Here is a 26,815-nt window from a genome sequence, read left to right as displayed (position 1 = left end):
AAAGGCTCCCTGAAAACCATGTCTTTACAATCAGCATCTGGGCAGCTTCGAGAAAGCTGTGAGCCTTTTCTAGGGAACAGCGCCACCATCTGGTCAAAGCTTGTATACCACCCTGCGCTCCTTCCTAGCTCCAAATTTTGCCAGCCAAGTGGGCTCTCTGCCCTTCCTCTTTTCCCAGTCCCATAAGAACCCTGTTTATCTTCTCCTAGAACTGGCCCCTGGCCTCCAGAGGAGCACACATGCCAAGATTACCTGATGGGCACAACTGGTTTTATTTTTCTCTGCCTGAGAGGAAGCTGGGCAGGAATTGGGACAGAGCGCCTCCCTGGGGTGGCACTCTGCAGCAGCCCTCTTGCTGGCGGTTGGAACCCAGGTCTTGGAGCTGTCCAACAGGGACTGAGCGCTGCTGAGGAGGTACGTTCTTTTCTGGACAGGCCACTGGCTTCAGCAAGGGGCCCCTAGGCCTCACCGATGCCGCTTGCGGATGCTCTGCAGCTCCTGCACGATGCTGCTGAAGCTAGGCCTCTGTCCGGGCTCATAGGCCCAGCACTGTTCCATGAGTCTGAAGACTGCATCAGGGCACAGCTCCGGGCAAGGCAGACGACCCCCTGCGAGGACAGGCACAATGGAGCCAGTGTGAGAAGGGACCAAATGGCTTCAGACTCACCGCCCTTAAGGAGCCAATCTGGTCTACTAAGAACCCCAAGACAGAGGCCTAGGTTCTAACCTCTAACCCACCATGCATAAATAGGCTTGCCACCTGTGGTAGCTACAGCCTGTTCTTATTCTGCCCCAGTAGGAGGTTCTGAGAAGGAAGCATCCAGCTGCAACATCTCAGCTAGGAGCCCTGAGGCACCGTCCTGCATCTATGGCCTCACCCTTTTCCACAAACTCCCGCGTCTGCTGATTGGTGAGGTTGGGATAGGGTGAGGCCCCCAGGCTGAAGGTCTCCCACAGCAAAATGCCGAAGCTCCAGACATCGCTCTCTGAGGAGTAGCGGCCTGCAAAGGAGACAAGGCCACGTGGGGAGACAATCCGCATTCAGGGACCCAGAGTCCACCATGCCCAGCCGTCAGCCTTGTGGCCCAGGGTGGGTGAGAATCAGGTACCATAGTTAAGGGCCTCGGGAGCAGTCCACTTAACAGGGACTTGTCTGAGGCCCCCTGAGGCTGCATAGATCCCATCGGCTTCTTCTCGGGACATCCCGAAGTCACTGATCTTCAGCACGTTCTTCTCGGTCACCAGGCAGTTCCGAGCAGCCAGATCCCTGGGTGAGGCAGGGCAGAAGTTGGTCTCCTCAAGGCAGTGTTGTCTGCCCAGCCGGGTCAAACGCTCTAGACAATGAACAATAGCTGTTCCCTGGGGCTAGGAAGGTGGCACACTAAAGTGCCTGCCTGTTGTGCAATCAATCATGAGGACCTGAGTTCAGATCCCGGGCTCTCATATAGAAAGCTGGCAATGCTTGTCTGTTATCCTGGCACTGGGGGATGAGGAAGAAGTGGATCCCTAGAGCTGACGGCTAGCCAGCGTTACCAAATCCATGAGTTCTGGGGTCAGTGAGACAGGGTGTCTCACTGTCTCACCCTGTCTCCAAAAATAAAGGGGTAAAAGATTAAGACACCTAACACTCATCTCTGGCCTCTACACACATACACGCGTATGCACCGGCACGCATACTGACATAGTGTAAACTCTCAAACACAGGGCACTCGAGACCAGTTCAGCCTAGAAGGCTGGTGCCAGGCGGCCACCATGACGGACCCTGACGGGGCCTGCAGTCCACTCACCGGTGGATGCAGCACTTGCTCTCCAAGTACTCCATGCCTGCCGCTGCGTCCCCGACCATCTGCAGCAGCGTCTTCACCCGCAGGCGGGGTCCCTCTGTCCGCAGGAAGGTGAGAAAGTCGCCCCCTGGAGGTGAGGGCAGCCTTGAGCCTGGTGGAAGCCCCCCCACCCCAGCAAGCTGAGCCGTCCCCCTGGAGACCAGCACCTCCTCCGCTCACCTTGCACCAGCTCCATGACAATGTAGATGGGCTGTTTCTGCGTGCAGACCCCGATGAGACGCACAATGTTGGGGTGGCTGTACTGTTTCAGGATCCTGTGGGGCACAGCTGCTTAGGCCACGTGTACCCATAGCCTTCTGCACCTCCCCCTAGTACCCCTGCCCCCCTATCTCCCATCCCCACCCCACCTAAAGAAAAACCTTGAATGCCAGCAGTCCCGGACAGGTGACCGCAGGTGGGGTCCTGGTCAGTACCTCTTTGCATTATGGGTGCTACTTGGACTCAGAGGATTGAATGCCAGGCCATGCACAGAGGGACCCTTCCATACAAGGAACATACAAGGGACCCTTCCATACAAGGAACATACAAGGGTCCCTTCCATACAAGGAACATACAAGGGGCCCTTCCATACAAGGAACATACAAGAGACCCTTCCCATATAAGGAACATACAAGGGACCCTTCCATACAAGGAACATACAAGGGACCCTTCCACACAAGGAACATACAAGGGTCCCTTCCATACAAGGAACATACAAGGGACTCTTCCATACAAGGAACATACAAGGGACCCTTCCACACAAGGGACATACAAGGAACATACAAGGTCATGCTTGTTCTATCACCCACCTTGCTTCTTGAAGAAACTTGGCCTTGAGGTCGGGTGGGAGTGTTTCTCGACAAGACTTCACAGCCACCGGGGTGTTGTCTGCTCGGAGGCGGCCACTAAACACGTCTCCGAAGTTCCCCTGAAACAGTCCCGGGCTCACACAGCTTCCCGGTACCCGGTACTGCTGACCTTTCTTAAGGAGGGCAGCCCCCCTTGTCCCCACTGTTCGTGCTGACTGTCACCGTGGCTCTCTAGGAAATGCTCCCCCAGCAGGGACCCAAAAGTTAACCTGTGCCACCTTCCCTGAGAAGTGACGTGGGAAACCCAGGAATCACTTTTCTTTGGGTAGGAAAAGCATTCTGATTGAAAAGTGACAGGCATTTTACATTCACAGAGGAGCTTGGTAGGAAGCCCTTGCGGGGGCCAAGAGCTGGGGGCAGGGTGCTGACTTCTGGGGGGGGGGCTAGGGGTTGTTTGCTATTTTCTAAGGAAGGAACCAGGGTACAGGCTGGAGTCACACTGAGTCAGGGAGACCCTCTAGGACTCTGGAGGTAAAACCCAAGGTGGAAGTTGGTGAAGGGCCTGGAGGAGGCTGGTGAGGAGGTAACAGGTAGCCCCCAGATGGCTGGAGGATCCCAGGGTGGTGGGGCTGACCTACCCTTCCAATCTGCTCGCCCAGCACCAGGTCCTCATGCTTCAGCACCCACTTGTCCTGAGGAGAGAGGCTGGGGCGTCAGAAGCCAGCAAACAGAAGAGGTGCTGGGCCCTGTGCAGGGCTGAATAGCTCTCCTGCCGACACTATGTCTGTCTTGGAGCCTCAGCGTGTCACACTGGCTGATAGGGTTGGTCGCATCAGGACACACTCAGATAATTCGGGGATCAGGCTGATATATATGACCCATGGGTGGGAAGGCATCCCACACTGAGGCTGGCCACCCTGTGGGGTAACGCTCCCTTCACCCTCTCAGTGGAGACCGAGGGAGGAGGCTGACCAGTGAAGCCCAAGCCCAACACAGGCCAGGCCAGCCACAGGCTCACCTTGGGCACGGCCCTGTACAGGACAACACCGCTCCTCTTGGTCAGGGGCTGCTGGGAGGACAGCAGGTGGTCGATGAGCAAAGGGATGCTGGGAAAGCCGTCCCCTTCCAGCCGGTACAGGTTCTGTGAGGCAGGGGTTAGGGGTGTGGGGGAGACATGAGGTCAGCAGCTTCCTTTGGGGAGGAGCTCTGAGCCCTGAGCCCTGAGCCCTGAGAGAGGACAGAAAAAGCATGAGACAGACAGGGGCTCTCTAGGACACAAAGTAGAGGCAGTGGAGTGTGGTAAGTGGCACCCCGCTATCTTCCTTCTCTGGGACCCCTCCAGCTGAGAGAAGAGGCACTTAAGATGCCAGCTACTCCTTACTCTCTAAAAGTCATCTAGGCTGTTTCCTTGGAGAGGGGAAGGAGAAGGAAGGAGTGGGGTCCAGAAGGCTCGGGGTCCCAGTCCACTCACATCAGAGGACTGGATGATGAAGTGCCGGGGCTGGCCTTCCCACAGCACGGACAGCACGTACTCCTGCTTGCCCTGGCTTTCCCGAACCAGGAAGTCCCCCGAGTGTGTGAGCAGCTCAACCACCTCCGCCCGAGGGAGGGCCCCATGGTACCACAGCTGCTCATGGAGGGGCTTCTGCACCTCGGGAACAAGCTGCAGCGGCGGAGGGATCTGAAGGGAACATGCAGAGGAGTCACTGGGCTGGCTTATAGCAGGAGCACACTGGGCTAGTGTGGGGTCCCTCTGTCTCCTATGCTGCTCTTGTTCCTACGGCTATTCCTATAACACTAGAGAGGCCTGGTTCATGCTCACTCGGAGCACAGCTTGGATGGGAAGCCCAGTCTAGCAGATCGCAACCAAGTTAGTACTTTCAAGTTAGTACTTTTCTCCCCTGAACCACAGGCCTCCCCATCACTCCCAGAGCAGACAGAGCAGACAGAGCAGACAGAGCAATGGAGTAGCCAAGGCTGCAGGGCCCTGAACAACATTCAGGGGTGATGACGAGAGGCCAAGGGAGCTGTCGGGGCTTGGAGGTATCTGAAGCCTGGAACCCCAAGGAAGAAAAGGATGTTCCCCCACCCTCACCCCACCCCCTGCCCAGTGAAAGAAGTCTAGGCAGGTCCTTCTATCTAGGGCATGGAGGAGGATGTCTGAGACTCCTGGCCTGGCCCAGCTAGATGGGCAGAAGTAGAGGCCCAGCCTTAGCACTACTCACAGAGAACTTGGGGCGGAAGATTCCAGAGAAGTGGCTTTTAAGGATCTCCAGTGTGGGTGTCCTTCCCCCCTCTCGCTCCTGCTCCTGAGGCCAGGGACAGACGTCAGCGGGTGGTCAGGCTTAGGGAGGGGGAGGGCAAACATGAGGAGCACAGCCCCTGCAGGTAGGCTGGCGAGGGAGGAGGTGCATGGCGGTTGGTGGCTGGGCATCTCACCGCGGAGGAGGTGGAATGCCGGTCATCTTGAAGGAGCGGCACAGCCGGGGGCTCGCCAGTGCCTAGTTGCTCCATCTTCTTCTGCAGCAGTTCCTGCTGGGCCTGAAGCTTGTCTTGGCTGCACAGTGCTACCTGTAACCCCTGCATTGCCTCCTGCAGCACCTGCCTCTTGCCCAGAAGCTGCACCCTGCAGGCAGGAGCAGGGCAAGAGGAGAGCAGAGAGAAGCTCAGTCTGAAGTGTGCACACACAGTGGAGGGGAGCCAGGAGGCTGCCACAGGTGGGGTCTGCTCACCGCTCCCGGGGGTGGGTGCTCTGTTCCTCATTCCTCAGCTCGCTCTGCAGCTGACTGACCATCTCCTGCCGGCTAAGCACCTCTTTGGTGGCCACGGCCAGCTCATCTGTCACACTGGTCAGCCTGCGCCAAGGACAGGATGGTGAAAGCTGTATTCCCCCATCCCACTACCCTGCCACACGCACCCTAACAAAGCCAACCTAGCCTGGCCACCTAGCTAAGGGTTCCCTGCACACACACACACACACACACACACACACACACACACACACACGTAGTCTACCAGACTACCATGCACTACCACGCACGTGTGCTGCACACTCTCCAAGGTCAGCTCGTTCAGCTGCAGCTCCCCAGGTTCCAGCTGTTCACCCTCTTCAAGAAGCGACTCATCGAAAGTGACACAAGGTGGCACGTCGGGGGTGGATCTGTGGGTGGAACAAGGTCCTTCAGTGACTAGGTCAGAGGTCCGGGAGCCAAGGATAAGGGCTGGCTTACCCGTACTGCCGGAGGAAGCCTAGGTACTCCAACTCGGGCTGGATGCGGGCAGCAGCTGCCGCCAACTCCCGGTGAATGGTCGCCACATCGTCCTGCACCAGACTGCTGATCTCCAGGTATTCCTGCAGGATGTCCTTCCTGTACCCCCCACCCCAGAGAACCACTGAGTTAGAGGGCCACTCAGCCTAGGGCACTGGTGTGGTTCAGGAGCAATTCTAGGTTGGATGACGTGCCCCACCCCCACCCTTCCACTTTCACCTCTGCTCATTTGCAAGTGAATGACCTTAGGCAAATCACTTAAGGCCCTCCTTGGCCTTCTGCTTCCTGGTAAGATTTATAGGCACATAGGGCAGTTCCTGGTACACAGGAAGTACTCAGGAGCTAGGTCCCCAATAAATATATAAGGAATTAATGTGAGGGGCTGGAGAGATGGCTCAGAGGTTAAGAGCACTGGCTGCTCTCCCAGAGGTCTTGAGTTCAATTCCTAGCAACTACATGGTGGCTCACAACCACCTGTAATGAGATCTGGCGCCCTCTTCTGGTGGGCGGGCATACATGGAGGCAGAATGTTGTATGCATAATAAATAAATAAATCTTAAAAAAAAAAAAAAGGCATTAATGTGCTGTTGACCCCAAGTCTGTGTCTCCCAGGCCTGGTACCTAGCCTGCCAGCTCCAGTTCCGGTCTTACGTTTTACCACTGGTTAGAATGGAATGGGGCCGTGGGCTTACAGGATGGCCGCCATCTCCTCGTGCAGGTCCTGCAGCGACTGCAGCAAGCCAGGCAGCATGAACTGGTGGTAATGCTGGTGGTGCAGCTGTGCAGCCCTCACGCCCAGCACGTAGCGGTTGTGGTGTGCAAAGAGCTTCCACAGGCTGCGCACGTACTTGTCTTTGGCCTTGTCTCGATCCTTGTCTGGCAGGTGGGAGGTAAGAGGTGTGTGTGGGAGAGGGGTATCACACATAGACACACACACACAGACACACATGCTCAGGGGGTCGGTATTCCAGAGGCCCAAGCAGCAACCCCACCCCTGGGCACCCGCAGACAGGTCTACTGGGCTGAGTTTTTGTTCCTGTCGGGAAGGAAAGCCCCCAAACCTTTGCTGGCTTCCTGGTACTTGCGCCTGGCCTGGGCGCTATCACGAACCAGGGTCCGGTACTGACTCTTTAGCTTTTCAATGTCCTGACTGTGGGTCTGGAAGAAAAGGGAGGTCAGAGGCAGGGAGGCCGAGCCTCAAGCCTTGGGAGTCCTAGCTGAGGTAGACCCTTAGAAAGGTTGGTGCTATCCAGGGTGCCAGGTTAGCCTAACTTCTACTTCTAGAAGAGTCTGGAGACTTCTGGGGAAGCTGGCTGCTGAGGTCAGAGGAGCTGAGTTATAGATGGTCTGCTGAAGGGGCCAGGAAGGAATTTGGGGCAGGACCCGACTACCTGGTGGCAGGTAGAGTTGGCCTCAGGTAAAAATATTCCTATGACTCCACCCGCAAAAGCCCCTTAGGCTCAGCTTCCTCTCCTATTGTTATCACATTGAATTTTTTTTTCCCTTGGGCTGGAGAGACGGCTCAGAGGTCCTGAGTTCAATTCCCAGCAACCACATGGTGGCTCACAACCATCTGTAATGGGGTCTGGCGCCCTCTTCTGGCGCCCAGGCATACATGCAGGCAGAACACTACATAATAATAATAAAAAAAATTCTTTTCTTTTTCTCCATTTTTTTTCTTGAGGTAGGGTCTCACTCTAGTCCAGGTTTACCTAGAACTCACTCTGTAGCCCAGGCTGGCCTGAAACTTGTGGCAGTCCTATCTCTGGATTACAGACATGAATCACTACACTCGATTTCATGTTGAATTATTATCATCTCAAAGGTTTGTCTCACTTCATTTATGTGTGTGTGCGCAGGAAGGCATGTCCTTCCAAAGCCAGAGGGGGCTATTATATCCTGAGACTAAAGTTATAGGTGGTTGTGAGCTTTGTTTGATGTAGGTGCTGGGATCCGAACTCTGATCCTCTGAGAGCAGTAAGCACTCTTAACCACGCAGCCATCTCTCCAGCTCTTTGTGCATGTGTGTGTGTGTGTGTGCACGCGCATGCATGTGTGTGTGAAGGTGTGCAAATGATATAGCACATATAAAATCAGAGGATAACTTGCAAGTATTGGTTCTCTCCTTATTCCAGGGGTCAAACTCAGGCTGGCAGGCTTGGCAGCAAGTGCCTTTGCATACTGAGTCGTCTCAGTGGCCCTTAGTTTGCTTTTGTTCTTTTTTCTCCCCCTCTTAGACAGGGTCCTTCTCTATAGCCCAGAATAATCTGCAATCGTCTTGCTTCTATTGCCTGAATGCAAGATTACAGACCTGGCTTGTGCAACTCTTTAATTTCCAACTTTTTTTTTTGAAACATTGTTTCTTTGTGGAACAGCTCTGGATGTCCTAGAACTCACTTCATAGACCAGGCCAGCCTCAAATTCACAGAGATCGGCCTGCCTCTGCCTCCCGAGTGTTGGGATTAAAGGCGTGCGCCGCCGCCGCCACCACCACCCGCTGCCAGCCACCGGCTAACTTCCCACATTTTTAATTTGCATAGGGTCCTGCACGGCCTGTTCTTGGACACTAGGTGGTGGCCACAGACCGGAGTCCTTATCCAAATTCTCTGGCTTGGGTGTCGGGACATAGCGCGCAAGCTTTCATTTGCTTCCTGAAACCTCAGTTTCCCCATTGTTACTGATTAAATTCATAGGCTTGGCCAGTCTTAAAGGGCCAGCTAGTAAATATTTCTGGCATGGAGGCCAAAGAGTCTGCAGAAATTACTCCATTCTGTAATGGAAGCATAGAATCCCAAACGAGCGTGGCTAGGACCCCACAAACGGGCAGACCCTTGAATTAGGATGCAGTTAGGAAAGGAAGATGGACCACAAGGGGGCGCTGTGGGTCCACGGGAAGACCTAGCTCTGCGGCGCTGAAAGGGGTGTGGTACTGGGAGGCTGACCAGTGACCGTGGGAGACAAAGCAGCCGCACACACCCCAGCCTATAGTTGAAGAGCCGCTGGAATTGAGACTTCGACAGACCTCTGTCTCTGGGTCCCTGGAAGGAGCCACTCTGAGCCAAAGACGGACTTGGCCACCCCAAGTCCCTCACCCCTGAGCTGCACTGATCTCTGAGGCAAGGGCTAGCCTCACCCATTCTGGGCTTTAACACTCTGCTCAAGCACAGACCGATGCGTCGACAGGCCCTGTAGCAGGTTAGCCTGAGCTGGGGGAGAAAAAGAGGAAGCTGCAGCAGCAGCACGGTCAGACAAGCCATCCTGGAGCCAGGCCTGCGGCCAGTGACTTCCGCTTCCGCAGGCATTCTTGTGCAACTCCTGATTGTGAGAGTCCTCCTCGGGGTGCACACCCACCTTGGTGAGCTCCTGCTGCAGCTGCTGCCACTGCTCGTTGTAGGTCTTTCTCAGGTGCTGCCGCTCCCGGATCAGCACACTCAGCTTGCTCAAGGGCCCCGAGTTCAGATCTTCCGCGTGCTGCCGCAGCACGCGGCTCAGGTTCTCTGTCTGGCTCGTGATCTCCGCCCAGGACTACGGCACAAGGTGGGATGGGGAAGCAGGAAGAGCGTGACGACGGCCCTCGAGCCTAGACGTGCTATATTTCTCCAGCCCCACATCTAAGGGTTTGGGGAGAAGCCGGGGTGAGTGGAAGCTCACCTGGCTGACGTGGCTGTCAGGACCACTGCTCCAGTTCTGACCTCCGCCGTCCTGCAGGGACATGTGGTGGAGCAGTCCTGCATATTCCCGGTCACTCTTGACCCTCTGGGCCATCCACTTCCTCATCCCCTCCAGTAAGCGGAGCTCCGCTTCCTGCATCTGTTGCACTGCCCCGTGGCCCTGGGGGCTGCACAGCTCCGAAGAGAAGCCCATATTGGTGTCCTAGGGACAGAGACCAGGTCATTCAGTGGCAACAAAGCAGCAGCTGGAGGTGGAAGGGCAGGAAAAAGAGGCCAAAGGCTAGTAAGGTCAAAGAGGGCTCCCTCCGGGCAGGACATGGGTGGAGTCCTGTCCAGCAGAAAAACCGAGAGGCAGAGAAAGCAATCTGGCCTGAGGACGGCACTTGCTCTTTCCTGTGTGCGGGGCCAGGTCCCTGAGCCAGTGGTTCCTTTTCCAGGAACGGACTGGAGATCCCTACTAGGGTCCGTCACCCACACGGTTCCTGGATGGTCCCGGATCCTGCACGAGGGTCCTCAGCAGTGCCAAGTTTGCTGGACTGCTCGGCGCCACTGGACTCTCCTGCCCTTCCCAAGCTCCCAGCCCCACCCCCAACAGGTTTCAGGCTCCCAGAGCATCTGCCTGGCCCCTTTCCAGTTCTCACCCACTGCCACCCCTTGCCCTTGCCCATACCCTATCTAACCTTCTGGACCGCAAAGGTGAAGTTACCTTTGCGGTAACTCGTGGGCAGCTAGCTGCTCCGGGGGCAGGCAGCAGCGGACCAACTGGGGCCCAGAATCCACTCAGCCCAGTTCCTGATTACCAGCTTCCTCCTCCGTGGTTTCAGTTGCCCCAGGCCCCGGGGCGGGTCCACTACAGGGAAGGGGCGGGCTGGAGTTTACAGGCCCCCCCCTGCTCCCTACTCTGCATGCCCTGGGCTACAGCCTACAGAGGCACGGGAAACGGAAGGGAGGAGGAGGAGGCCGGCAAAGAATGGTCATGCCCGTGCACCAGACACTCCCAAGGGCCCTGCGACGTCCCGTGAACAAGGAGAAGGAACCCAAAATGGAGTGGGGGGGACTGAAGGAGTTGGGCCCAGTGGCACCTAGGGTGCTCAGAGTCCCGCCAGCGTGGTCAGCGATCGCAGATGCAGACGCAGGAGAGGAGGGAAGCCTAGTCCTGTCCCTTCTCTGGATTCCCTAAGCACAGATCGGGGCGTCAGCCTCTATTTGAATAGAAAATTTCCAAATAAATACCCCGAGCAGAGGCCTGCTGCTCAGGCACAGGTACCCAGGTAGGGCTTCAGTCTCAATGGAAGCCTGGATCAGCGCTGGGTATGACTGATCGAGAAAGGTGCACTTTCCCAGGGGGGCTCAGGCACCCCCAGCCATGCAGTCCTAGTGTGCTATCCCGCTCCACCCCTTGTAAGAGTCTATGTAGTCCTGGCTGTCCTGGAACTCAATATGTAGGCCAGGCTGAATTCAAACTTAGATCCACCTGCCTCTGCCTCCCAAGCTGGGATTAAAGAGGAGCACCATCACACCCAGCTCCATTTCTGGGCAGAGACTTGGGGAGAAAAAGAGGTTATCTGACTTTTGGATTAGAACTCACTTTTAGGGGAAGCCAGGGCTTAACCTGTAACCATGGGAGAACACCGCTTATTGGCTGGCTCGGACTGCTTTCATATACACCCTTGGCCAGGGGTAACTCCCCTCCCCGGGTTACCCCCCTCCCCCCAGTATGCCAGATCTTTTCCACATCAGCCATTAAGAAAATGCTCCCCAGACTTGCCCAGAGGCCAGTCTGATGAAAGGCAATTTTTCAACTGAAGCTTCTCTACCCAGATCAAACTAGCTTGTGTTACATCCCCTGGCCTCCTTTCTCCCAGCCCCCCACCCCCACTTCTGCCTGGCTGCACACATGCAACACACACACACAACAAGCACACAAACAAGCAGACACACACAACACTAACAAGCACATGCATACACAAACAAGCACACACACAAGCACGTGCACACAAACAAGCACACACACAAGCACGTGCACACAAACAAGCACACACATACACAAACAAGCACACACACAAAAGCATGTGCACACCCACTAACAAGCAAACAAGTCAGATTGGCTCACTCAGACTCCCCTTAGACCTCAGCTCTGTAGCTGGTGCCCAGGTGACTTCACTTGGCTCACCCTCTAGGCCTTGCCCAGGAAGCTGGCACACCTGCTCAGCACAGGACGCCCCAGCCCCCTGGAGACATTTCAGCTTTCTGCAGTCAAGGCACCACTGAGCCAAACTGGCCCCCAGTTCCCACCTGTCCCCAGCTGAGCCCAGTGAAGAGTCCTGGGAAGAGCAAGAGAAGCACACCAGAGACCAGGCTTGGTTTGCATAGTCTGCACGTTTAATCACTTTAAAACCTCTAACATTATCTTGTGTCCATTAAATAGAACCAACAATGCCAGGCCTGTTTAAATTACAAGGAAAAAAAAATCACTGTGTACCAACCCAGTATCTTACAAAACCAGCCGGGATGGCCATGAGGGGTGGGCAGAAGGGGCACCCCTGGGCAGGTAGGCTGGGTACCAGAGGAAAGACTAGGGAAAAGAAAAAGGGGGTCCCAGGTGGGAGGGGACTGATTGTCCTAATGGGAGGGGTGCAAAAGGCACATCAGAAGAGAGGGCTTGGGGGGCATCATAGGCTATGCTTTCTCCACCAGGGCACAGTGTTAGAAAGGGCTTGGTGCCGCCACCTGCCCACCCCTGGCACTGGAGAGCCAGTGACCCATAAGCCCTTGGCACAACCCCATTTGAAACACAGATGTCAGTCTACCCCCCTTACCATAACCCCCTTTCCTAGAGCCCACCTGGCCAGCCTGCCTCTTCAGGGCACGGGGCTTAGTTATTCCCTACTCCTCAGCAATATGCTGCAGGCCCCTCTACCTCAGGGCTGGGCAGCCATGGGAAGGGCAGGGTGGGCATGGGTGTGAGGAGGTCAATGGTCCAGCTGCTACCCCCATTAAAAATACAAAAACAAAAATCAGCATCTAAAGTGAAATAATCACAAAGTGAAAATATATCCTCAAACAGCTCCTGAGATCCCCACAGGGGAAAGCAGCATCGGGTGGGAGGCGGGAGGGGCCGGCTGGGCCACCGTCCCTTCCCATCACCCACCCAGGGGCTCCGGTACTGTGAGTGCCAACAGCCCAGGCAGCCCCGGGCTCAGAAAACAGGGCCCTGGCAGGGGGGGGGGAAGGTGTCATTGACAGGATGTCAGGACACCAGCGTAAGGCCCCCAGAGCTTTAGTTTGGCCCGTGCCTGCCCAGCTCGGCCCGGAGTGCAGAGGCAGGCTGAGGGCATGTAAGGGTGGGCACGCTGGAGCTGGACAGTGCCTGCTTCGCTTTGGTCCCTTCCTACAACTGCAGCGGCTGTGGAGGCTCACCCACGAGCTTGAGGGTCAGGGGATGCAAAAGCCCTTGGAGAGGTGGCCGCCGTCTTCAGTACCTCCTGGCCGGCCTCCCTGTTGCCTGGATGGGGACCATTATTGCTTTCTGAGGGGCAGGAACGGGTAGGGCTGCAGCAGTCAGGACCCCGAGAAAGGCCGCCCCTCTTCACTCCGCAGAACTCCAGCTGGGCCTTGGAAGCTGCCCTAAAGATTATACTCCTTCTCCACGTGGAGGGGTGGGAGGGGGTGAGGCTTCTGGGTCCCCACCTCAGGCAAACAGGTAGGCCCAAGGGTGGGGTAGGAAGCAGTGTCTGCCCCTCTTACCTCCCAACTAGGGTCCAAACCCAGTCCCAAGATAAAAAAATACTTTGGTGAATTAAAAAGTGCCCGAGGAAGGGATCAATTTGATGGGGTGGGAGTGGGCTCGTCAAAGGGCGCTCTGGTCTTTTATAAAGGCGGTCCTCTCGCCCCGGCCCTCATCCTCTTCTGAGTCAGACGGGCACTCCTCCTGCCAGGCTTCTGGGGGCAGCCCCTTGTAGGAAACGAGGCCGCGGTCCATGGTGTACACCTTCACTCCCCGGAAGCTGAAGCCAGAGCGCAGCTGCAGGACCAGGAAGACGGCACCGAAGACCAGCAGGATGAAAAGGCAGCTGAGGCCGGCCACCACCTCAGGCAGATGAGAGGGCAGCCCAGCCTGCAGCCGGGGCTCCACCTCCACCCCCGGGGGCAGTGCAGGAGGCTGCTGCTGAGGCCTAGACTCTCGGCTGCTCTGGCTTTGCCGGGAGCAGGTTTGCTCCACAGGGTCCAGGGAGGCATGGCTGGGGCAGCTGAGGCAGTCTGTGGGAGCTGGGCCCCGGCATGTGGCACATGAGGTGTGACAGGAGGTGCAGACGCTGGCACGGATGATCTCCACATCATTCTCAGTGCTGTAGTGTGTATCGAGGACTAGGGGTGTGAAGCCTGGTGGGCAGTGCTGGACACAGCTTTTCTGGTGCAATGAGAAGCCTTCCTCGCACACTGCCAGCACAAGAGAGGATGGGGAGCATTAGTCAAGGGCACTGCAGCCTCTAAGCCACTGAGCTCTCTACCCTAGGTCCAGCCACAGTGGACCTACTGTCCCCAGGAGCCTTTTTTCTTTAGCTGCTAGACCATCACTGTCCCCTCTGACTCCACCATTCCAGTCCCATCCCTGCAACCTTCCCAGCCGTAACCACATCCACTACTGACCCACGCAGGCCTGGCTGGAGGCGAGGGTTTTGCAGCCGCTGCTTTCAGAAGGTGTAGTGAGCCCCTCAGGAGCTGTGCCATATAGTACGAGCGTAAACTTGGTCAGCGTCCCTATTCCCGGGTTCATAAGAGAAGGGTCAAGGGTGTGAGCACCGTGTCAACAGCCTAGAGCCCAGCAGCCCCCCACCACTCTCCATACCATAGTTGTTGGCTTCGCTGGTGTTTTCAATCTCTAGGACCCATTCGCCAGAGGGGTCCTCATCCCAGGAATGAGTTGTCATGAAAGCCCAGTCATTAAACCCATCAGCGGAGTAGTCATGGGGTCTGGAGGAAGAGAGTTCCATGTAGCCCATGACATATGGGACATACGCTATCCGTCCCTCATGACTGGAAATGACTGGACTAGGAAGGCTGTTTCCCAGATGCTCTTAACCAGGGGACACACACAACTGGCACGAAAAAATGGGTCTCAGGCAAGGATTCCCATGATGGGGGAGTCCCAGAGGACATGGCTGTCCCTCCCCCAAGTGTCCCTGATGCTTGCTGGAGTCTTGGAGATAAAGTGACAATGATCTGGAAGCGAGAGTGCAAAGGGGACATGGTGAGCACCTGGCAGCCAGTAAGGTGGAGCGGGTGCCCATGGGGCTGACAAGGTGGATGGCCAGGTCGCCACGGCGGTTGTAAGACAGGGTGAGCCGTGCCTGAGCATGTTCCAGCCGGGTGATGTGGTTGTGCTCGCCCAGGCACGCCGTCACAGACTTGCGCACCTCTAGCCGTTTGCCAATGTCCCTACGCAGAAAGTACCACGTGAGTCAGCAGGACAGGAGTGGCCAGCGGGCGCCCCAGAACTCTCAGGCCGATTTGCCCCCCCCCACATTCAGGGCCCAGTTTTTACTTGGGTTCCACCAAGATGTCAATGATGCACTTCCGCTGGGGGGCCACTGTTGTCCAGTTCTGAGCCAGGGCCACCATGGCACCTGCATCCAACAGCCCATAGCCATACGAATGGCTCACTGCAGAGACAGGGAAGGGTCAACAGGGAAGCAGGAGTGCCCCATCCTACCTCAGAGTTTGAACCTCTGGGTCACCATTCCTCACCTTTCCGGCCCACACCGTTGGTGGCCCAATCATTAGCATTGAGGTGGGCTGGCTTTGAGGTCTGTACCACCAGGTGCTGCATGTCCCGCCAGGTGAGGTTCTTACTGAAAAGAAGGCAAAGTCCAAGGGTCAGGCTTTCTGGAACACAGCAGGAGCAAACAGCTCCTTTACAGAGAGCGCTGCGGGGACAGGCGCTTGCTTGTCCACTTACTTGGCCTCCAGGGTGAGAGCAATGATGCCAGCTGCCAACGGGGCAGAAGCTGAGGTGCCCGTGTGAGATTCTGTGCACTTCTGCCTCAAATCAGTTGTCACCTGCCAGAGGACAATGGTGTTGAAACCATGATGGATGTTGGGGGGAGTAAAGGAGCCACCTGCCTGTCCTGCCTAGAGCACTCGGTACCCCAGAAGTCGAGACACTTGGATCCCAGCTTCTACCTTGCTAACATGCATAGCCCCTTCTCTCAAGGATTAAGGTGGATCAATCAGAGGTTGGAGGAAAGCAGGTTTTCAGGGAGACTGTACTTCTTTTGCAGCCCTCAAGAGTCTACAAGGGACTCCAGCTCTCGGCACACATTCCACAAGGCCACACAGGGATGAGAGCAGATGAGATCTAATGGGGCCCCAAGCAGAGAACAAGAAGCCCTCTGACCCAGTTCCCAAGCCTGGGGAAGACTTACAATCTGCTTCTCATTCTGGTTGCCACTGCTGTAGGTGGTGGCCAGCGTGGAGGAGCAGGCCTCACTGTACCAGGGCACGTTGCCAAACTGCGTGGCGCTGCTGATGGACAAGGTGTAGATGCTGTTGGTGTAGCCGTCACAGTTGCAGCTGTCATGCTCCCGGCCCCCGTTCCCCGAGGCCCAGACGAAGATGGAGCCCAAACCCCCACGACCCTGTGAACAAAGCAGGCCAAGGTTACTCAAGATGGGGCATGAGTTGGTGGGGGAGGGGATAAGGGATACAGAGGTGCAGTAGGAAGATGCTGCAGCAGCCTGAGAAGATGGGAGCCCCATCTCTGGGGTCTCAGCTCACTTCTAGGATCCACCTAAATAAAGATCCCTATAGATCAGTATGTATGCACACTTAGGCTTGGGCATCAAATCAAAGCAGCCTAGGTTCAGAGTGGTGTGATCCCCACAGGATGGGGTAATGGATGCTCTCTCTCTCAAACAATTACTATATGATATGTGCTGTGGCTGTGCATGCCATGGTGCCCATGTAGTGGTCAGAGAACAACTATGCGGAGCTGGTTCTCTCCTTCCACATGTATATGGGCACCGGGGCTTGAACTCAGTCATCCAGCTGTGTGCAGATGCTGTACCTGCCAACATCTCTTTTAGATCCTGTCACGTATTATCTGTGGTGATGCTGAGATCAAACCCATGGTCTCAGGACGGGATGCAGCTCCACGGCAGAGGACCTGCCTAAAATACGTAATGTCTATGCTTAATATAACACTGCAATCTTTGCCCCAAATAAAAAAAAAAGTTAGGGCTGGAGAATTAGCTCAGCAGTTAAGGGAACCCGTTGCTCTTGAAGAAGACCTGGGTTTGAGTCTCAGCACTCATGGTGGCTCACAGCCATCCATAATCCCAGTTTCAGGGACTTTAACAGGTGAGCATGTGGTGTACATACATGCAAACCATTAAAACATTTATACATATAAAATAAATATAAAATTAAAAAATCAGGACCTTGGCCAGGCAGTAGTTGTGCACACTTTAATCCCAGCACTCGGGAGGCAGAGGCAGGCAAATCCCTGTGAGTCTGAGGCCAGCCTGGTCTACAAGAGTCAGTTCCAGGACAGCTAGGACTGTTACACAGGGAAACCTTGTCTTGAAAAACCAAAGAAAAAAAAACAAAACAAAACAAAAATCAGAACCTTATTCAAACGTCACTTATTCACTGTCAGTCTCCAACTCCTTAATATTTTAATAACATTTAGTTTTAAAATTTTTTTAATGTGTATGTATGTCTACATGAGGGTGCCAGATCCCTAGGGAACTGGAATTACAGACAGTTGTGAGCTGCCACATGGGTGCTGGGAATTGAATTCTGGTCCTCTGGAAGAGCAGCCAGTGCTCTTGATTGCTAAGCCATTTCTCCAGTCCATAAAATTTATGATTTTTTATGAGTGTTTTGATCTATGTATGTACATGTAGTACAAGTGTGTCTGGTGCTCTAAGAGGCCAGAAGAGGGCACCAGATCCCTGGAACTGGAGTTACTGATAGCTGTGAGTCACTATGTGGGTTCTGAGAACCATTCGCAGGTTCTCTACAAGAGCAGCCAGTGCTCTAAACCACTGGAACATTTCTCTGGCTTCTATAACATTTCATTTTACCACTTTTGTCAATATTAAAATTAAACACAGAAGCCAGGAGGCATGGTGGCGCACACCTGTAATTTCAACGTCAGGAAGCTGAAGCAGCAGAGTCATGAGTTCGAGGCGAGCCTGGGTTACAAGGTTACATGGCAACCTTGACCCTGGGACAGTCAAAACCACATAGGGAAAAAAAAAAAAAAAAAAAACCACATAGGAAGACCTTGTCTCAAAAACAAGGGCCAAGAAGTGGTGGCTCATGCCTTTAATCTCAGTACTTGGTGGCAAAGGCAAGTGGATCTCTGTGAGTGCAAGGTCAGCCTGGTCTACAAAGGGAGTTCCACCACAGCCAAGGCTGTTACACGGTGAAACCCTGCTTGGAAAACCGAAAGATAAACAGAAAGAAAGAAAAAAACAGTATCTAAAATAGAAAACAAGGAGGAGAACAAATGTAAAAGATAGAATTAGCCAGCCTGATTTCCAGGGCTGGCATTGAACCCCCACTTCACCTGGCTAACTCCCCGAAAGAAGGCCTCTTCAGCGAGACGGGCTGGCCCATCCACGGTTTTGCCATCGTCCTCAGGGCCCCAGCTGGCGCTGTAGATGTGGATGTGGTTGGGGTTCAAGCCCAGCGAACGAGCCTCTACTGCATCAGTCACCTCGCCATCCAACATGCGCACCCCTGGCCGCAGAGGGGGTGGGAAAAGGGATGCCGCGTGGGTCCAGCTGCCAGGGGCACCCGTAGGCACAGGCCCAGCCTGAACCCCAGGGAGGAGCAAGAAAGAGGAGAGGCCAATGCTGGGAAACCCAAGGCCCCATCAGTTGTCTACCACTGCCTTTCACAAACACGACCCAAAGAGGACAGAGGATGTGACCTTCTCCCCAAGACTACACACTCTTCACGAGGAAGAGCCTGGGGCCTCAGAGGAGCAAGGGATCCAAGGTTGTGCTGAGTAAGGGAGACGCTGGCACCGGCTCTCCTATGCTACCAGCACTGGGGTTCCAGTTTTTCCAATGGCTAAGGACCTCCCACAGACTAGCATGCTGCCTAAAGAACCATTGTGGAAGGTGGCCGTGGGCAGAAAAATCTTCCAAAGAGGTCCCTACTACCTTCAATGTGGACCCAGGGCCAAGGCTCATACCCACCTCCAATTCGGGCGTTGTAAGCTACACCTACACCACAGACACCGTTGTTGGCCACTGCTGCCACTTCACCTGCACACCGAGTGCCGTGCCTGCCAGGGTCGAGAGCACAGCATTAGTGTGGTGGACAGAGTGTAGCAGATCGAGCTTGAGGAGTGGAAGGATCAGGAAGGACCTTGAGCTACATCCACCATCCCTCGTGTGTGCACAGCACTTCCCCTGTGGGGCCTGTAGTCTTCTTTGCTCCGATCAAAACCTCCCTTGGATCTGGGTGCGGAGGATCTGAGTTTGAGTCCAGCCCGGTCTGCAGAGCAAGTTCCGGGACAGTCAGGGCTACATATGAAAACCATGTCTCAAAAGACCAAAACTAAAACTCCCTTGGGTGACTGGGACTAAAATCAAAGACTCGGTTGTGGGGTTGTTTGTTTTAGAGTTTTACTGTGTAGCCCCTGGCTGTCCTGGAACTCACTCTGTAGATCAGGCTGGCCTAGAACTCACAGAGATCCATCAGCCTCTGCCTCCCCAATGCTGGGATTAGAGGCTGCGCCACCACCAACCTTGGTTGTTATTGCATAGCCACTACGCAGCTGGCTAGCTTGGAACTCACTGTGTAGACCAGACCTCAAATTCACAGCATCTGCCAACATCTCCTTCTCAAGTGCTGGTTAAATTAAAAGAATATGCCACCATGCCCAGAGAGACTTCAGTTTTTAGGTGGGACATGTGACATCAGACTCACCCTAGAGGCCCAGAGGCCTCCTCACCTGTTGTCATTCATCTGTGTGTACCGAGGCTGGGGGTCGGGGTCCTGGTCATTGACGTCAAAACTGGCTCCAGGATCCTGTAAGAACAGGCCGTCATCAGGAGCTGCTAACCACAGCGATGACAGAATAGGCCCTAGAGGCCCTGCCTGGGTCACAACCACTCAGCCACTCCTCACATAATTGCCTGCCAAGTCAGGGTGATTCTTCTCGATGCCGTCGTCCAGGATGGAGACCACAATGCCGTGACCTGTGAAGCCCTGTGCCCAGGCTTCCTTCACATTCAGGTCTCGCTGAGTGACACCAGACTGCAGAGACAACCAGTCCATCACCAGAAATATTTGGTTGTTAGCTCAGAGAACCCGTTCCACCCTCAAACCTCGATCTTAAAATGCCGCCACTGCTTTCTACCGGGCACACAGACTCCGGGAAGGCAGGACGGGCTAGAGCAGGGGTTCTCAACCTGTAGGTCATGACCCCTCGCAACCCTCTAGCTCCGAATTATTTACATTATGATTCATAACAGTAGCAAAACTGCAGCCATGAAGTGGCAATGAAATAATTTTACGGGTGGGGTCACCACAACATGAGGAGCTGCAGCAATGGGAAGGTTGAGACCAGTGGGCTAGAGGCAGAGAAAAGGGGGGAAGAATCAGAAGCCCCAGAGTGAGCCTCATCCACGCACAGCCCCTCCCAGTGGTGGGGAGAAGACTAGAACCCAGGAAGGCAGCATACCAGGTACCACTGCTGGGGGAACTTGGGGTCTGTGGGCTCCTGATACACGTCCCTCTTGGTCCTTCGCTTTACGACCTGCTGCTCCAGCCACTTTACCTGGGAATGAAGTAGATAAGTGTGTGGGGGTGTGCGAAGTGTTGGGGGCGCTCAGAACAGAAGGGGATGGGAGCCAGAAGGGCCAGGGCCACACTTACTTGAGGCTCCCTCTGTAGCCGGCTGTGCCGCGGGCGGTGAGGCGACAGGGACCGCTTTGTCACTGCTCTGTGCCTGAAGTGGTAATAGTCACCGAAGATCTGTAATAAAGCAGCGAGACTGAGATGGGCCTTCCATCTGGCAGTCCCTGGGGGAGGAAGAAAGGGGGTGGACAAGGCTGCTGGGGAGCTCACAAAGACAAGTGGTGTGGGGGGGCATCTGTTTGCTGCTAGGACCCACGATAACAGGCAAGGGATAGAGAGGGACACCCCTCATTTGGATGTGCTGGGCTTTCTAAGCAACCTATGATAAAAGCCCACTAATAGAGCAATGCCACAGATCCCATCCCAGTCACCCAGAACCTGCCTCTTGTTTAGATGCCCTGGAAGACAAACTGCTTTACGGTGCAAAAGCCCCTGCCCTCACCCTCCTCACCACACGGGGCAATGTCCTGAAGTTATACCAATAGGCCAGGTAAGAAACCTACCTGGCCCAGGTTGTGGAACCCATGCTTCCGTGCCAGGCTGTCAGCCACAGCTGGGCCTCCAGAGATGTGCACAGCCCAAGTGTTGGTGAAGACCTTTTGGCCACGAGCATCAGCTGCTAGCAGGACCAAGGCTCCTGCTGCTGCTACCACCCATAGCAACCAGGGCCTCAGCTCCATGGGGGGGCAGATGACTGGGACCCCGGAGCTCCCGTCTCCCTGGCCTGGTCACAGGGCCTCGGCTGCCACGTGCCTGCTCACTGCCGGGGGCCCGGAGCTGACTGGTGGGGGCATGGGGCCGAGATGGGCAGGGCTGGAGGGCAGGATGAGAGCCGGCTCTGAGGGAACAAGAAAGGACACCGCGTCAGTCCGTTCTCATCACACACTAATACCGTTTTCCTGTCTTCAATGCTTAGGCTAACAGGCGTTTCAGGGGAGGTGGATAAAACAAACACCTGAGGGGTTGGGAAGATGGCTCAGGAAGGACATTCACTGCTTTCCCAGTATGAGGACCAGAGTTTAGAGTCCCAGGACCCACATAAAAAAGTAGGCTTGGCAGCCTGCACTGGGAGCAGGGAGAGACACTAGGATCCTGGGGCTTGTTGGCTGGCCAACCTACACAAATTCACAAGCTTCAGGCTTGGGAAGAGAGCAGGCCTCAAAACAAAAAACAAACAAACAAACAAAAAACAGTGGTCAGGGCTGGCTCTGTGGTAAGAGCACTGAGCTCCCGAGGACCAGGCTGGTCCCAGCACCTGTAGTGCATGGGTCACAACTGCTTATAATTGTAGCTCCAAGGGATCCAACGTCCCCAGCTTCACCAGACACGTGCACACTCCACAAACCCCTGAAATGTCTCTGCAAGAATCCAGCTCCTACCCCTACCGGTCAGACAGACAGACACATGGACCCATCATCTCCCTTCACAAGCCTTTCTCCATTAAGAATACAAGCAGGGCTTGAGTCATTCAAAATAAAAAACAAACAATATCCAAAGAAAGAAAGATACATTATAAAGTGGCATGTACACAGGATTCCATTTTGTTTTCTTAAAACTATAGATGCATGTTTATACAAAACCAAAACAAAATCTGGAAGGACACCCACTGCAATGCTAACAATGGTTCCCTGGAGATGGTGAGAATCTGAGCAGGAACTGTTACTTCTTGTCTTTGTGCGATCGTATGTTCTCACACCTAGCTATATTTTATAAAAAGAATAACATGCTAGCTCTTTAAAAAACGTACAGGGTCTACCCAGCTCATTAGGGTATCCCGGTTCAGCGAAAACGGTTAGCTATAGGAGTTCTTTGAAAACAGAGTCCCTGCAAGGAAAGAGTGGGTGACTTAAGTTGTGGGGGGGGGGGCTGGGAAACCATGTTCTGAGCACAAGGGATTCCTGAGGCTTCACCTCCCTCTAGGACTAAGTAAGATGACAGCCATCTTTAGAGGCAGGGCTCAGAGCTGCCCCCTTGCTTGTTCCTGACCCACCACCTTGCGTAATCTGAGCCGGGCAGTCAGGGCAAACACTGGCTGCTGAGCCAGGAGCACCAAGGTGAGGCTGAATCAATAGTCCTGAGTGATGTTTTTCCTCCTTCAGCAAACAGACAGCAGGACCTCTCTACCAGGGGCCACATAACTGTCCCCAGAAAGGGCCCCCAGCTAACCACAAGCCAAGCTCCTGGGGTAGGTGGAAGCTAGGGCAGGCTCCAGTAGGCTGCTGGGGGTATCCTGTCTCAGGGCCAAGTGTTTGAGTCTGCCCAAGGTTCCTGATGCCCCCCACCCCCCACTCCAGAGTCCCAGCCTCAGAGGTGGCCATTCACTCAGATGGTGACCTGAATGTTACCTCAGCGGAGCAGGACAGATCTGCTCACCACCGGATTCTCAGGGAGCTACAACAGGCCTCCCAAACTGCTGTTGTCTCACCCTACAGGCTGGGGGGACTCCACACACAATTCCTGGAGTATTTTCAGTTTACACCAAAATAACCTGACAGCTGATGGCAGGAGACATCCACAATGCAGAATCAATACCCGAAGGGCAGAGTCCAAAGGGCTCCCAAGACGTGCCTGGGAGTTCCAGTCCCCTGTCCCCTTGGGAGATAAAGCCACTATTTATGGCTAATCAGAGGCTCCAGTGCTAAGGGGTACAGGGACCCCAAGCCCTCATTTAAGAAGATGTGGGGCTTAGAGGAAAGGCCTGCTCTCCTGTGACATCTAAACCTCTTGGGTTTAGACACCAGGCAGACTCCCGGCCCAAAGTTGGGAGACCTGCCTACAGCTTCCGAATTCCGGCAGGGTCTGTCTGGGTCCAGCCCAGGTTCTGGCAAACCGTAGATGCAGCCACAACTGCGTGGTGTTAGAGGTGATTAACCAACTATTTAATTACCTTGCAGCAGTCCACGAGCAAGCACTCACGCTTCAGGCACAACTGAACAGAATGGGAATCTCCCCACCCCTAAGAAAGGGGATCTGCCTCCCTCCACCAAGTGTCCTCACCTACGGCAAGGGTAGGCGATGGACAGCAGACATCAGACAGCCATGCCTCAACATCTGACATAGAGGACCCCCCCAACACACACACACACACACACACACACACACACACACACACACACACACACACACACGCTGAGAACAATGAATGAACAGGCTTCTCCCCACCCCCATCCCAGACTCTGACTCACCCTCTGAGTCCCGGTTGTCTCAAACAAGGAGGCTGGATATATTTCTAGCTTCTCTGGGTCAGTCCTGCCCAGCACTCAGCTCTGGGGCCCGGCTACAGACTGAGCCTTGGTGCTGTCCCTAGCTGTTTTCTTGGGCAAAGTCTTTCTCTCCCTCCCTAGAACCTGCCAACAGAGACAGCCCAGGTATCAGAACTGCACCAACCACCAGGTGTGGCTGTTGTTTCCTGGGGCCTGGAGACCTGGCTGAGACAGCAGCCCAGAGCAAGTCACAGAAGAAACCCGGTCAGGTCTCTTTCTAGCAGAGACCCCAAGGCAGGTCTGTTACCGGCACACATACACTCCCATGGAATTCTAACTCCTAGTCCTGGCTCAACTACTGTTCCTTGTGTGATCTTACACAAGTCATTTCCTCTTTCTGGGCCTCAGTTTCCTTGGTGGTTAAAAACTATTAAAAGCCAGCGGCTTTAAAACTTTTTTTTTTTTTTTAAGAAAAGCCAACGAACCTTCTTAAAAATGTAAATTTTAGATAGAAGCCCAATATAGGAAACAAACACACACCGAATCTGCTCAGCCACTCTCCTTCGCTGTGCCCACACCTGGCCAGCAGCCACAGGCCCTCCCAGGGCCACATCACCTGCATTGCCTTGGTACTTCCCAAGTCAAAGAGAACCCCAGCGCTCCAGAGGGATGAAAGTCGCCTTCCCCCAGGCGCCAAGGACCAGAGGCGGTGGGGAAAGTAGGCACTGACCAGACCAGCGTCTGCCGTCAGACCTGTCTGGCAAGCAGGCCGCCCCTCGACCAAGCCACCCGACGGGGGCAGCAGGGGCCTCCGCCAAGGCCTCGGCAGGAGGCAAACCCAGACCTCCCCGAGCCGGCCTGCGCGCGCCCGTCCGCCGATCCCGCCCCCGGCTGCTCCGGCCGCACAGGTGTGCGGTCCTCTGCCCGAGGACCCCGTGTCCCTACCAGGAGCGCGTCCCGCGGGGCGGGGGGGGGGCACAGGCCCGAGCCGCCGGGGCTCCGGAGGTCGGCGGGGCAGGCGTGAGCACCCAGCGCCCTCGGAATGCTCTGCCCGGCCCGCCCCAGCAGGGGCCCCGCCGGCGTTTCCTGAGGTCAGAGGGCTCGCCCCGGCCCCAGCGGAAAAGTACCGGCGCGGGCCCCAAGCCCCGCGCTCAGGTGGGCTGCGCTGCTCCCGTCCTCCCACCGCGGCGGCCGGGAACCCGCGGCCAGAGACCGGCGGCCGGCGAGGCCCGGGGCTGCGCCGCCCGGTTCCGCGCTCCCTCCCCCCCTCCCCACGCCAGCTCCGGGCCCGGCTCCCCGGCGCGCCGCCTTCCCGGCCCCGGGGCCGCGCGCCCTCGCCGCTTACCCTAGGGAGCCCGGGCGGGGAAACTTTTCCGGGCGAGCGCCGGCCGCGGCTGCTCGGCAGCCTTCGGCCGAGCGCGGAGCCAGGCGGCGGGGGCCTGGCTCGGGCGGTCCCCGCGCCCGGCAGCGGCGTCACGGCGCGCAGGCGGGGAGGCGCGGCGGTGCGGCCTCGGCCCGGCCGGCGACCAGGGCAAGGCTCGGCCTGGGCTCGGGCGCGGGCGGGGGCAGCGGCCCGGCCGCGGCGGCGCGGCTTGTTTACTCGGGCCGCTGTCACGGCGGCGGCGGCGGCGGCGGCCCCGGCTCCTCCTCCTCCTCCGCGCCGCGCCCCTCCCCCTCGCGGCGCCACCTCCGCGCTCCGCGGCCGCCGCCGGCCCGGCCCGCTCGCCGCCCGTGCCGGGCGAGCGTTCCGAGCGCCCCACGCGGCGGGCCCCGCGGCCTTTAGGGCGCCCTGGCTGCGGCTGCCGGCGGGGCGGGTAGGAGCGCGGCCCCTCCGTCCGCGCCGGGCTCGGCTCTCGGCCCCGCGAACTCCCCGGCAGGCGGTCTCAGAGACGCCGGCGGGATGGCGAGGGAAGGGGCCGGGAGTCGTGGGGAGCCCAGGCTGGCCCTGCCTTCCCCGCGGTCCCGGCTCCAGAGCCCTGAGTTTGGGGGACAGTCCCGGGAAGCGCCCTGGGATGGCGGACCTGGGGCAACTCCACTCCCTCACTGGTCGGACCTCACGGCGGCGGCAGGGCAGCCCTCGCGCCTCCTGCTAGAGGAGGCAGACTTTTATTTGCTTCTGTAGAGACAGGTGGATAAACAGAAATAGCCCACCCCCTTTTATGTTTGGTCTCCCCCCCCCCTCCCCGCCCCCTGCAACAACGGAGAGCCAGGCACTGGGCCAATCAGTTCACATTATCTTCTCCTTATGTACATTCTTTAATCCACATAATCCGATCAGGCTGATTTAATAACCCCACTTTACAGATAAGGAAACTGAGGCACACAAAGTTTAAATAATTTTCCTTAAATCACACAACTTAGCAGGCCTCGGATTTGGCAGCGCTTCACGCCAAGCTACTTAGAATATACCAGCCAGAACCCTTCCCTCCCTGGGTTCCTGCCCTAGAAAACGGCTGTGCTACTTGGCCGAGGTCGACATTCTGCTGGAGCTAAGAAAGAAGAGGGGAAACAGGGCCAAGAACTTCCCAGGCTGGGTTGTTCCAAGGTCGTCAGCAGCCTCTGCCCAAACCCTTCTCGATGTCTGTGAGATAACCTGGCTACAAAATGCTATCCCATCCTCTCCTTGAGGGTTTTTAACACGGGTAAAGCCGCTGAGTGCTCCTCGGGGCTAGGCACTATCCTAAGCCGGCTCCATGTGGTTTGGCTTCACCGGAACCGCAAACCCCATGAAGTTCACACAGCGGTTGTTTAGGGATCTTTTCTGCATCCTAGACTGTTCTTCTGAGGATGGGGTTTAGACCCAGGAAGGTTAAATATGCCAAGGAGCCAGGAGTGGTAGCACTTTCCTATAATCCTAGAACTAGGGAGGCAGAGGCAGGATTAAGACTGCATATTAACACTTTGTCTCAAAATTCCCCCGAAATATGTGTATGTGTGTGTATATATATATATTTCTAAAGTCATTCATGTGGCAAATCATCCAGCAAAGTTGAGTTCCAATCCCTGTGGCACTATTTTGCATTATGACAACCTTAAGTTCCCAGAGCCTCAGTTTACCCTTCTGTAAATGTGTATGCAGTTAATGGAGTCTGCTATAATTTGAGCACCCTTAAAAACACTATGGACACAGGGTCCTCAAGGCCAGGAGATTAGTCTGTC

General features: G+C 55.8%; 2 protein-coding genes across 7 annotated transcripts; both read right to left on the bottom strand.

Moving 5' to 3' along the window:
* Positions 1 to 248: 248 nt before the first annotated feature.
* Fes (FES proto-oncogene, tyrosine kinase) lies at positions 249 to 10,433 on the bottom strand. Of its 6 annotated transcripts, none has more exons than XM_050154112.1 (19): positions 10,279 to 10,433; positions 9,553 to 9,774; positions 9,253 to 9,426; positions 6,963 to 7,059; positions 6,594 to 6,777; positions 5,863 to 6,000; positions 5,673 to 5,792; positions 5,365 to 5,487; positions 5,072 to 5,258; positions 4,858 to 4,941; positions 4,104 to 4,313; positions 3,651 to 3,773; positions 3,271 to 3,324; positions 2,633 to 2,751; positions 2,004 to 2,098; positions 1,788 to 1,911; positions 1,110 to 1,267; positions 879 to 1,001; positions 249 to 608 (listed from the first exon to the last, which is right to left on the bottom strand). In XM_050154112.1, the coding sequence occupies exons 2-19, from the start codon at positions 9,763 to 9,765 to the stop codon at positions 466 to 468; spliced, it is 2,469 nt and encodes an 822-aa protein (XP_050010069.1). In that variant the 5' UTR covers positions 9,766 to 9,774; positions 10,279 to 10,433; the 3' UTR covers positions 249 to 465. The 6 variants fall into 6 exon arrangements, with proteins under 6 accessions (XP_050010069.1, XP_050010068.1, XP_050010072.1 ...); XM_050154111.1 differs by having other exon boundaries at positions 10,253 to 10,408; XM_050154115.1 differs by having other exon boundaries at positions 1,788 to 1,881; positions 10,253 to 10,408.
* A 1,499-nt stretch (positions 10,434 to 11,932) lies between these two features.
* Furin (furin, paired basic amino acid cleaving enzyme) lies at positions 11,933 to 23,778 on the bottom strand. The gene is made up of 16 exons (XM_050153980.1): positions 23,639 to 23,778; positions 20,957 to 21,291; positions 20,472 to 20,570; positions 20,278 to 20,373; positions 19,722 to 19,850; positions 19,546 to 19,622; positions 18,785 to 18,873; positions 18,148 to 18,320; positions 15,998 to 16,210; positions 15,532 to 15,632; positions 15,321 to 15,424; positions 15,118 to 15,235; positions 14,832 to 15,011; positions 14,422 to 14,546; positions 14,223 to 14,333; positions 11,933 to 14,012 (listed from the first exon to the last, which is right to left on the bottom strand). Exons 2-16 carry the CDS (start codon positions 21,131 to 21,133, stop codon positions 13,423 to 13,425), a joined length of 2,382 nt encoding a protein of 793 aa, XP_050009937.1. The 5' UTR covers positions 21,134 to 21,291; positions 23,639 to 23,778; the 3' UTR covers positions 11,933 to 13,422.
* Between the last annotated feature and the right edge of the window lie 3,037 nt (positions 23,779 to 26,815).

The sequence above is a fragment of the Alexandromys fortis genome, unplaced genomic scaffold (genome assembly GCF_014885135.2).
Source record: "Alexandromys fortis isolate MF-2015 unplaced genomic scaffold, M_Fortis_MF-2015_v1.1 scaffold_86, whole genome shotgun sequence".
Lineage (NCBI taxonomy): Eukaryota > Metazoa > Chordata > Mammalia > Rodentia > Cricetidae > Alexandromys > Alexandromys fortis.
Note: the sequence above shows the minus strand (reverse complement) of the source record. Positions and strands in the feature narration are given on the sequence as shown.